This window comes from Hirundo rustica, chromosome 5 (genome assembly GCF_015227805.2).
Source record: "Hirundo rustica isolate bHirRus1 chromosome 5, bHirRus1.pri.v3, whole genome shotgun sequence".
Taxonomy (NCBI): Eukaryota; Metazoa; Chordata; class Aves; order Passeriformes; family Hirundinidae; genus Hirundo; species Hirundo rustica.
This window is the reverse complement of record NC_053454.1, coordinates 22,290,416-22,303,221: the sequence shown is the minus strand read 5'-3', so window position 1 is coordinate 22,303,221 and position 12,806 is coordinate 22,290,416. Positions and strand designations below refer to the sequence as shown.

The window sequence follows — 12,806 nt, the reverse complement described above, 5'->3', positions numbered from 1 at the left end:
GCCTCACTCAGGTGGCAAAGCTCATTTCATGTAAGTCATGAAATGGAGTTACAAGCTTAGCAAGAATAAAAACGCTAAGAAGTTCCAAAAACCAGTAAATGGATGAGGAAAAGAACTGCTAAACTCGCAAGCTGATGTGTTTCTGAGTGCTCTGATGTTGGCTTAACTAAGAATTTTAACCTTTATTTTGGAGCAAAGATCTCTGGCCCTGCCAAAAAGAGACTAAATTAACTGTGATACCTCTAGAGCCCCAGAATGTGAAAGTAAATACCTATTACTTTATTTTTTTAAATGTAATGAAACAAAGCCTAATTTTTTTGCCGTGTTCAGCCAACACCCAGTGATGGATGGTTTCCTACAGTGGCCAGCAAAGCAGCTGCTATACCTTAGCTCTGCATCCACATGCACATTCCTGGCCTCTGGAAGCACTATTTACGTCTGAGGATGCATCAATTCAACTAAGTGCAAGCAACACTGTTACAGCTTTGGCTCATACTGTGTTAACATGACCTATTTAGCCTAATTTGGGAAAGTATTTTAAGTATTATAATCACTATGTTTCGAGACCTTTTTTCTCTCAAGGTGTAAGTGTATGCTCTCAGAAGGATTCTTAAAGATTTGAGAGTAAACGTTTCTGATAGCCTGAAGGAACACAAGTCAGAACATGCAAATCCCTTCCAGCTGCCTATCTAGTTATGCTGTCTGTTACCATGCAGCACAGCTCTATTTCAATGTGAATCACTATGAAGTCTTCAGCTTCCTAAGTCACTTTATGGTTATGACAGAGCCCAATGCCCCTTTCAGCTAATGGCTGGCAAATAGCACCCTAGCAGAAACAACACCTTGCGTGAAAACCGCCATGAAGCTGCCAATTTGCCAACACATGCAGTCATTTGTTTCTACAAATTAAAAAGAAGAGCACATGGCTAAGATGAGAGAGTATTTGTGTGCAGAACCAGGTAGAAAATATGAACAGCTTGCTGAGCCAGTAAGCCTCAATATCTTGTCAGAGACAACCAAGCTCAGACTGACTGTGCTCCCTACTGTCCAACAGTCATCCCAGCACCATTCCTCTGCTAAAGTGTTCAATTAATTAACGCAGCACGAAACTGTTCACCTCTTACTGAACCACTTCAGTGTCCCACCCTTCACTGCCAGGGCTATCAACACCAGGCATGCTGGACAATAGGTATTTGCTAGGAAATCATCTCTGGCTGTATGCAAATGTCTCTCTCAAACACAAAAGATTCTTGTCTGGCACTGCTCGGTCCAGGGGATTTCCTAGACTGGTGTGCAAAGTCTGAAGGGAGACAATTTATACACACTGCCACTGCCTATTCCCTGCTGGCATTAAAGCTCCTTGGACTGTTACTTTCCCAGTGCCAAGTCAAAACCAGGCAGGTCTGCCAAGTAGGGGAAAGTGAAGGTGACATCCAGCACCACCCTTTCCCACCTCCGGTCACACCACTTTCTGCAGAAACACACCTGTGCCTTCACATTCTTATGTATTTTCTATGCACTGCTTTGGCATTTTGATTCACTTTCCCAAGTGTTGCAAAAAAGGAGAAAATAGCCTCTTTATCATCTAAAGCTCAGGTCACCAGTTAAACTTGACAAATCTTCTCACAGTTTAGTACCCACTGAAGACAGTCAGCACATTAATTTTTTAAATAAAATAATAAATCGGTGCTCCCAGGCAGCTCTGGGTAAAGGTAATCCTTCCTTATCAGGCAATAAAGGGAGTAGATGCATTTGCAGTGAAAAATGCTTAAACACTGTGCTGATAGTTATAAAGAGCAGAATTATAATGGGACAATTCTGTACTACTGCTTTACACAAGAGATGTAAGAAAAAAATAATGCAATGGGTATTAATCATTCAGATCAGGCCAAGTACAACTTTCCCCATAAATTTTTATCGTGCTTTCACATGACATTTGGTTACTTGCAGTGCATAATTTCCTTTGATGGAGTTTTTCACTGTAAATTCATTTAATCAAATGCAGTGATAATGGACTTCTTAAATTGAGCCACACAGCTCCTCAGAACCAAAGTGTCAGTGCTGTGCTCTGGAAGACATTGATTTTTTGCCTTTATTAGGGAAGAGCATAATGAATATTGAGTTCAATGTGGGATTATCCCACACAAAAGAGCTGTGATCCTCTTGGAAAAACATCAGGTCTTTGTTTCTCACACCAGATTCAAAGCAGTTCTTACCAACAACCTCTTATTAAATAGTGAAAGGCATTTTTGTTATCTTCTTTAAGCATCTTACAGAGATCTCAAACCCCTTGTTTTCAGACCACTATTGTACTTACCTAGGTCAATAAGGATTGCATGCTGTTGGGAAGTTAGTTGTTTCAGGAGTTCTTTATAAGGTGTGTCCTTTGGTTGTTGTTTACTTGGAAACTGATGTTTAAGATGGTATTGCTCAGCTAGAAACTTCCAGATCTCCCCACGGTGGTGACGTGGTACTCCTGAGCAGAGAAAGCAATTAAACCAGTAATTTGTACTCCTACTGAGGGTTCTGCCATAGTTGAGCTAACAGGATTGAGGAACTGAAGATGCCTATCTGCTACACAGGCAGGCAGATCCCAACTGGCTACCTCCCATGGACCATAGAAGCAGGTGAAACTACAGTGCTTTTACTTCCTCAACCAATAAAAGACATCATCACCTTAGCAGGAGTGATTTAAAGCAGAAAGAAATACTATGAACTGCCTAAGGTTAATGATAACATCCAGACTGAGAAGCACTAGAAGAGGCATCAAGAATTGCAATACTTGTCTCTGAAAAGCTATATGCTTATCTCCCATTTCTCCATGTAAAGTGCACAGTAAAGCACTGCAATAGAAGTAATTCACACTTTTCACTAATATAGCATGGATTCTGATGTTATGAGCACATTTTGGGAAGGTGGGATGCACACATACCAAAAATATAAAGAGGTACAAAAGAGACGTGATCTAGAGACTACAACACAAGGCAGATAGTCAGATAGCAAGTGCTGTATTTCTAGTTTTGCTATTGACTTGCTTAATGACTGGTATGTATAAAAATGTTTTAAAGTTTGAATTTATTTCTCTTTTAAAAGGGCAGATTTTCACCTACTGATAACCTTCATTTTTAAACTGTATGTAAAATTAATTCAGCATAGGACCATCACTCACTATTAAAGCATCTGCACAAGAAATCAATGCACTTTCACTTGGGGAAGTCTTCTGTCTAATCCATAATGCACTGGAACCAGATACTACAGCTTGAAGTTTTTAGGACTGTCTTTTTCTTTTGGTATATGTGCAACATATGGATGACAATAACAATAGGAGAAAACAAAACCTTCTCAAGCATACAAGTTACATGGAAAGATAACAAAACATATTAGGATTGGATATTGTTAGAAATCTAGACTTACCCAGTCATTTTAAATGGGCAATTTGGTTTAACTTGCTTGTATAATTGCACATAGTCAGGTGCAATATTTAAATATTAAACTTCTGACAGTGATTAAATCTTAATACTTCCTTTACATGTTGGAAAGCTTTGTAAAGAACTACAAAAAGCTCCTTGGAGCAGCCATCTTCACCACTGGTCCATATTAGCATTCAGCCTTTGGTTCCAACCATGGCAAATGTAACATTGAGTAACAGCCCAATTTCTTAGAATATTTAAAAAACATCCTTAGGTGATACTTTTGCTGCAGTAGGGGCAGCCCTGCAGTTGTGAGGAAGACTGTAAGTGGTGTTTGCAGGGACAAAGTGTTCTTGAACTCAAGAGAAAAAAGCAGTTCTGCAGAGATACCCATGTCTACTGTTTGTGCACAGACAGTACACAGGCTGGAACAGAGAATTTCCAGAAAACAGCGCAGAGGGCTTCTTCAGTTATTCACACAGTCATTTATTGGCATTATCCGGGCTTTTTTTCTTTAATTGTAGTTTTTAATTTATAAAATCAGGTTGCAAAAATTGTGATACATTGAGGTGACATACAGCTCTCCTGGTAAGGGCAGATGTTATTCAAAAATGTATGCTGTAGTTCCAGGGATACAACTGCAGCTAGCACTGAAAGGGACTGGTACTTGCATTTGCATAAGCACAATGGTACCAAAAGCTGTTACTTGTTTTGTCAGAAGCTTGAGGAACAGCACTAGAGAGAATATGGTTATAAGGGGTGGTTAAGTGGCCACACTGTTCCTTTTCAGACATATTTTACATGCATTTCAACAACTCAAAAAACAAACTGTTTACCTTGTCCAACAGCAGAGTGTATTTTTTCCACATCAAATTTAATCTTTGACCTTCCAGGTGTACTCAGCATTTTTTCCCAAATCAAAGTTACATCTTTTAAACATGGTGTGATTTCTTCGTAGTCAAGTTTCAGGCGTCTGTTCTGCAAATTGTTTTCAGATGCTAAAGAGTGATATAATGAATATAGCAGTTAATATTGTTTACTATTTGTAAAATTGATTAATTTAACTTACAGCTCTCTTGTGCTATCCACCTGAAACATTTCATATCTAAAATGTCATGATTCTGGGGCTGGATTGGTTTGTTTGATTTTTTAAAAGATACTGTATGAAACATTAATTGTATTAGGCCTGTTAAACTGAATTCCCTACTCCTAATCAAAAGATGATTGCTTCCTAAATATGAAGAAATACGAGAGATGATGGCTAATGAAATAAACATAAGATTTTCATAACAGGAATTTTCATTTTCCCAGCTCCGCAGTACAGAAGACTTGCAGCAAATAAAAACACAAACCCGATTTAGTAATTTATTTGTTACGCATACAGCCCCATAATAGTAATGACAAAGTAAAAACAATAGCTGGGAAAGCATCAAAAAACACGGCAGAAATTAAAACATTTCTGTAGCTGAGTGTAATTCCAAAGTTTAGAAGTAGAGCGAGAATTTCAAAGGGAGGTTTGGTAAAGCTTTTAAGTTTTTTTTCTATGGGGCATTGTAGTACTATAATGTGCCTGGAAAACAAGATTTATTAGTGTTAATCATGTAAAGTAAATAATAAAGCATGTTTTGTGACAGTGGATGGATTTGTGCAGGTAATAAGACTGAAAAAATAGAAGAGGAGAAAAAGAAGAGTAGCTCATATGAGATACAAATACGTCAGTCATCTATTCCTCAAAGGATGAAATGATGAAAGAAAATGCTATAATGAAACCAAGATGAAGCTACAAAGCACTAAGGGGAGACAAACAGTGGTAAATTTATGAAGAAATTAACAAAATAGGTTTCAGTTTTTTAACTAGGCTGTAATGTTGCTGAGTACTAAATGCACCTAGTTGCAGGACAAGAGCAGCCCTCTACTTGCAGAAAATGAGCAGAGCAAAAGTTCAAAATACATAAAAGACTGGAAATGTTCTATAACATTAAACAAAAATTAAAAGGTAATTCTCCTACAAATAGCAGGATTTGAAATTATGTTTATGAAATAGTGTATCATGAAGTGACCATGTTTTTTAATTAATTTTCTCTGATGTATTTACAGTACTTCTTTGTTGTGAAGATGCATTAGTATAATGGTAACAAGATACTCTTATTTTGTGGACATTCTGCCATTTATCATAAGCCTGCTGCTGCTTTTGAGGATTTCACAGTATGAACTCATAGAATCACTCGTGCATTTCAGTCTTGAGACAATCTATGTTAAAATGTTTTTATATTATCTTTTGGTAATTTAACTCTCCATTATTTGTATTTTCAACTCAATATAAATTTAATAAGCAGTTAAAGATTGTCTAGCATTTACATTGCCTAATGACACTATCACCACACTAAACTTAACTTGTTCTGAGATTATTAAGGTTTCTTAGATTGTTGAATTTTGACAATCAAAAAGGGTTATCTTGTCCTGTACTCCCACTGACTACACAAGATTTTAGATTTTAAAAACTGAAAAGAAAAGAACTGTTTATATCTGGGAAGTGTACCTCCTCATCCTCTAGCTGCTTTCACATGTGAATGACTTTATTCAATGAGGTTATTCATCTGAGTTGTGAGGTTACCTAAGTGTTTGCAAGATTTGGACCTCAGAATATTTAATTATTAATTCAGTGATTAACTACAGATACATGAAATACATGCACTCAATAGTTTTATTATAGCTGTGTGTTCACACTGAAAGTAATTTAGTCTATCTAAACTATTTGGCAACTTCATCACATTTTTGTCAGGTGAAAACCAACACATTTATAAATCAGAATATTAAAAACCTTAAAACACAGATGATATTGTATGGATATAACTAAAAAAGGGCCATTTAAATTTCAGCTTATAGGAAAACAAACTCAGAGAAATCTTTTAATGTTTCTGCAAAAAATGTCTTCTGGAGCTTGGCAACTTTTCAGACTTTTATGTCTTCAGTCTTCTTATGCTATGTGCAAAAGTGTGACGTGGTGACTGAGGAGAGACTATGCCTTTATCAACAAGCTTATTTAGATACTGACACTACCCAATTCCCAATTATCACATATAAGCACTACTAGTAAAGATGCTGTGCTCGCTGCAGCACAGTCATCTGTGGTTTTCACATCTGTCTCATCATCTGAGCTCTTCATGCAGCAGCCACCTAGGACAACTTCCTCACCTCCCAGGGCATACAGCACAGCTGGGCCTTCAGTTCTGCCAACACCCACCTCATTCATTCACTAACTATGGTCATCTTAATGTGTGTGTGATGGTTTTGCAATTTTTTCTTTTGGGCAGACAAAACTGGAGCATCTGGTTAAACGTGCTAAAATGTGTATGAATATTAATGACCTGCACTTGCCAGAAATTTGACTTCAGGCCATAGGTTCAGATAATTTGAATACAAGAGATTCTTTTTTTTTTTTTTTTTTTTTTTTTAAATCAGGAGTATAAATACACAAACCAGAGAAAATTTATTTCTAAATGCCATAAAAAAGTTACAGAAGCTCATTTACAACAGTTACAAAAGTTCTAAGCTTGAAGAGATTGTATAAATAATTTCTCTAAGTACCTCTTCTCCAGATGGTCTCAGCCTCTGGCCAAGGACACTGTATATCTGGTATCCATTGCCATATTTTATTTTACTGGATTAGCTAGCACATTGCTGGCAACATGCTTGTCACCTGTGGGGTTCTTAGGAAACTCAGGTTCATCAGGTGTCGGTTGTTCTTCAGATAGGGTTGAAATAGGAGAACTACACTGTTGGGAATAAACAGCCTACAGGGTGGGTCAAGTGCTTTGGCAGGCCATATCCAATATCCAAGAGGTGTTTTGTCCTTCCAGCCACGTGCCTTATCTTGAATTTAAAGAAGGATTTCATGTTTGGTGTACTGAAGTTTTCATACAGCTGGGTCCTCTCTCTACACACTTCTTGGAAGTCAATCCTTTCTTAAATTTAGACAAGAAAAATAAATATTGCCATTTTCATGCCAGGTGCTTCCCCTTTTGAGGGTTTAGATGCCTACTCCCTTCCTGAACATCTAAAATCACCCAGATAAGAATTTCTGTTGTCATAATTCGTATCTTCAAAGGAGCAGCTCTCAAAGGCAGCCACTTGTGATTCTGCATACAGCTGCTCTTTATGTGTAAAAATTGCCACCGAAATGGATTTATTGCAGCTAAGTCATTCACAGAAATATTGTGGTTAAGAACAACTGCAAATTACAGTTTCTCAAGTTCCTTCTTGTCACCCTTTAGACTGATCTAAGTCATTACTACTCTACAGAAACCTTGCCTGCACAGTGTGGGTACTACTGCAGGAACCCATAGTTTGAAGTCCACAACGACCTCTTTAAGAACTTTCTTTGAGCTTCGAGACTGGCTAAACACAACGCTGAAATAACCAATACTTAGACAAGGACCTGTGGATGTGAATGAAGAAAAGAATTCAGTTCATGATACTGATCATCCTGAATACCTTGTGAGAGCTTCTAGACAGCAGCCTAAAAAACCCTAGCCATGGCAAAGAGAGCGTCTCTTCAGATCAAGTAAACAAGTAATAAGGTGAAGTAATAAAAGAATTATCATCCATTTTCACCTACACTAATGAATGCTGAGGAAGGAGATGTTACTAATCTGATTTACCTGTGTGTTCCTAGAATGTTTCATTAAGGCTTGGTGCAGTCCACTACCAAGGCCACAGAGAAAACCAAAAGGTGAATTTGTATTGCAGTAGGGTGTAGTAGTCAAGAACTTCACGAACCTTGTAACTTCTGGTTTTCTTTCTCCATTCTGAGAAGCAGTATCTGCTGAATAATGGCTTTCTTCCACAGTTCACGAAGCTCGTGGGGTGTCCGTTTCCTTTCTTCTTTCACTGGCCCAAAGGGGCCATCTTCACACACTGGTTCCAATGGGGATCTGGGTGGAAGGTCCCCCAATTCACAGTAGTCTTTAAAAAAGAGAAGCTGTTGTTAACTACTTGGATGCCATCAACAGGTGAATGAAGGGACACAATTTGAAAGATTGCACATACATAGATACACACGTGTACATATGTATCCATCTATAGACAGATAGAGAGATAAGAGGTAGCAATACCAAGAAAGGTTTCCCAAATGCTGTCATTTCAAGCAGACTTAAAAGCTGCTTCAGAATAAGAATCATACAGGCTAAAACCTAGAATAGTTTTTTCTATAACCTAGTAAAAACACTGTACTACACACCAAGACCACATCTTGCTAATTACAACTTTGCACGCAGAGAACTGAAAGGAAAAGTCAAGTTAGAGAAACTACAAAAACATAACCTACAGCTGAAACATGGCATGACTCAAATAGCAGATAAAATCAAATGGAGCACCCACATAATTTGAAGAATCATCTCTAAAGCATGTTTAACAAAGAAAACACACACCCTTAGCTGCACAAATACACCACCACCTAAGGCCATGCAATAGGCTGATTACCAGTTCTTAAAGTAAATAGGCAGAAAGAGAGACAGGCCCTTAAGACATTTCACTTCTCATTTTTAACCATATCATGACCTTCTGCACTTTTTCTTTTGGCTTCAGCTGGCCTACCACAAAATATATCATTTTGTCAAGTAGGCAAGGCAATTCTAAGACTGAAAACATTACAAAAGAAAGTGAACATTAAATAAATCTCAGGTAATTTGAAAAACGATTTACTTTTAGGGAAAGGATATAAAACATTGTTTTAAATCAAGTAATCAATGTAAGAAGCACAAGCTATTATACTTTATTTGCTTAATACCTGCTGTAGTATCACTTAATTTTATTGTTTTATACAGCTTCTCTGGAGGCTCGGTAGTATTTGACACAACCTGTATCTAGAAAAAAAATTACTCAATTCACTTCACCAACTTTAAAATGAATGGTCAAAACAACCAATCTCTTCCTACCAAATCTCAAATGGAAGGCCATCACAACAGCATTTCTTCACCCAGCCAGAATGGCTATGAAACGGCTCCTTGAGCTATACATGCAGGACAGTGCTTTAAAGTTAGTTAGCAACAAAATCCAGTCACAGACTTGCCAGCCAAGGACAAGTACATCTGTGTGTGCTATTTCAAGCAGCTCCTGCAGAAGGAGCATTCCTGAAGCAATTATCCTGATTGCAGCTCAGGGGTCCACTTCCTTATCATTACCCAGCATGGTGGTAAAGATTAAAGATTAAACACACACATCATCTCATCTCTTTAAAACTAACAAAATAGGAAGGTTTTCCCCCCTTTAAGTTCTGGCCAGACTGTCACTCTACTTTGACTCATGCAGTTCACATGCAGCTATTCTTTCCTTGTTTGTTTGAAGGCACTCACACAACTGAGCTCAGATGGCTAAGAATGGAAATGTTCACAGCTGTTCACTTCTGCTTTTTGAAGTCTTGCCACTGTCAATCTTCTCCTCCCAAAGAGTCAGAGAGAAGTAGAGAGGCTCCAAATACCACCTGTTTCCTTATACAGCATTTATTTGCTAGTCACCACAAAGTCTAGGGCTAAAATATGCATATAAAAAAGAGTGCAACATTTTCAGATAGCAGAACAATTTAAACCTTTACAGCCTTGCACTCTGGATACAGATGTGGATACCCACACTTCTGGTATCTACAGCATTTCAAAGAACAATGAACATCATGGGAATGAGAATTAGCCAAAGGTCAAATATTTGACATTTCAATGGCAATCACCATTTTTGCAAAGAAAATAGGGAAACTGACACTGACATGAAAACTGACAGATGCACTCAGAAATACACCAAGTATCAATACGATGATCAGACTGTATTATATTCATTAAAAGAAAGTGGGAAACATTAATCTTTTTTATTTACAGGTAAAAGAAAAGACTTCAATGGGCTAAGATCTGCAATTATGAAAGAGATAAAGGCAAATGTCAGCACATAGAGAAGATACACACACTCAATAATTCTCAGCTTGTATTGACCATGAAAGGAAAATTATTTTTATTTGGTTGCTGGTATTGATGCAACTGTTGGTTTTGATGCACATGCTATACCGTCAACAATGTTCTGTACATTTTTATGTAGAATTTCTAAATATAGTAGCTTTGATCCCAATTTTCCTTAGTGCATATTAAGAAATAATTAAAGGGAAATGCTCTTAAGGATAATGCTGGTAAAATCCACTTAATTTGTTTGAATTAAATAATAAAGAAATACAAAGACAGTCTTCAAGGGAAGTTGTTCATTTCCTCTGCATAGAATAATGCCACCATAAGAAAGAGAAATCAAAGTGGTCACCATACACCAATGCAAAAAAGTAAAAGTGATCCGGATAGGAAACCCCTTATCTACTATACACTGTCTGTGGTCTATTCACATCTTACATTCACGTTCCATTCTCACAGCATCCAGTATGGAATGCAGGCACTTCTTGGGGGAAACAAGTCTCTTGTACACATCCTCCCAGTGGCTTATGTACCTCTTTTAGAGCCAGATGTGTATTCTGATTTTATGCATGCATACATGCACTAATATGGTAGAAAATAATAGACTATGTCCAGATACAGTTTATGGCTACCTACTTGCTAAAAAAGCTCTAAACCCAAAAACCCCCAATCTGACAAAGCACATGCAAAGAAACGGATTAAACATGACACATTCCTAAAGCAAGAATGAACACATTCCACATCTAGAATCTTCCTGTCTTTAATGTACACATCCCACTTCCTCAGGACAAATTTTAGTGATTGGTCTTCAAGTACCAAATTCACAAGTTTATCAGACTCATTTGTTCTCCAGTGATCAAAATGCAGCAACACCTGAACTGCTGCAAAGCATTAATTATTGAAGACCATGGTCCTGCTTCCATTTAGGCTGAAAATTTCCCATCTGTTGCTGACTAATCTGATAAAATTAAAATTCATTAAAAGAAGTAATGCTTAAGATTATAAAAGAAAACCAAAATGTTACAAAATTCTATAAGCTGAACAATTATGATTATCAACCCTACCTCTAACGCTTCTGTGAAGAATCCTAGGATTGATTTTGCCTTCCAAACAGCAGCTCCTTTTCTATTTTTTCTTTTGCTTCTTATCACTTGTGGACATTTAACAGAAAGTCTAAAGTCTAATCTGATAAAGTGCAACACATTCAAAAGCTGCCTTCCTTCCTGTCTGCATGCTGGCATGAGACAAGATTTACAGAATGAACCTGTTTAACTGCTCAGGAGGCCTGTCAGAAGTCTGCAGAGCTGCATCAGCTGTTTGGCTGGTAAAGGAGGGAGGAAGGTGGAACCTGAAGGTAATCCCTCAAAGCAAAATAAAAAACTCAGGCATTTGGTCAGTCAGCACTAACCCGTGTCCATGAACATAAAAGGTGATAGAGAGACATGCCAGCAGCTTCCAGATCCAGAACAGACGAGAGCAGAAATACTGTGACAAGGAACTGAGTGTTGCATTGTTACGCACCAGGGATCTGGAGGATAGCAGAGAAAGCAAAGATAAACACTAGAGCCATTCAACTGCATGTAACTGGGAGCTCACATTCCACTGAACCAAACTGCCATTTGTTAAAATCCAAGCAATGTGCAGCCTTCAGAACTTCTATGAGATTAGTAAGTGCACTTAAACAGGATCTGACTGCTTCAGCACACACTGAAAGACTGCTTCCCTGTTCATCTGCCAACTTAGTCAGCTTTTGTTGACTCTTATTCCACGTTTGACCTGATCCTAACTCCTTTCAAATATATAGCTTCCTTATAAAATTCTACCTCCATACATGCTACTCCTACAAGCCTATCACACTTCTGTTCTCTAAGGTTCAGGATTTGGCAAGCTGACTCAATAACTATTTGCATATTTGATAAATGGTTAATTTTATAGTAATTTTCCATTTGAGGTTCATACTTGGACTACGCTTCAGAGCTATTCTTCTGCACAATGGAATTTTACAAGTCTGTGTGCCAAACCCAAGGATTCCCTGAGAAACTGCACTTCACTGGGAAAACCCACCATCTTTTCCTGTGCTAGTAAGAACTTCTTCCAGGTACTGAATTGCAGATGACACTGATCATGAACCAGATGGAAATGTTGCTCAAATATTCTAGCATATCCATACATACCTCAAAAGCACTCCTCTTATGCTTCCACCACTTATAATACCCAAGAAAGGACAAGGCCAGTAGGAACAATGGACTGAAACGGAATTTGTACAGCTCATCTATTCATTTATACTCAGCTGTTGGCTTCATGTGGCAGTGCTTCAACCCTAAGATGCAGAGTACCCCTACACTCCAAAAGGATCAACAAATGCATTACACAAAACTCTTACGTGGAAAGAAAACAAAATACAAAAGACTAAGAAGGATGTATCATGATATATTACTACCAGGGACCACACTAA

At 37.8% G+C, this 12,806-nt stretch overlaps 1 protein-coding gene across 8 annotated transcripts in view; it reads right to left on the bottom strand.

The window, feature by feature from the left end:
• The window catches only part of TBC1D1 (TBC1 domain family member 1), a 104,533-nt gene that overhangs the window by 15,101 nt on the left and 76,626 nt on the right, over window positions 1-12,806 (bottom strand). For all 8 annotated transcript variants that reach the window (XM_040063962.1, XM_040063960.1, XM_058420604.1 and 5 more), the window contains 3 exons: window positions 8,190-8,375; window positions 4,247-4,408; window positions 2,318-2,476 (listed from right to left, as the gene is read on the bottom strand). In XM_040063962.1, the coding sequence (XP_039919896.1) occupies window positions 2,318-2,476; window positions 4,247-4,408; window positions 8,190-8,375 (507 nt within the window). The remainder of the gene's footprint in view (window positions 1-2,317; window positions 2,477-4,246; window positions 4,409-8,189; window positions 8,376-12,806) is intronic.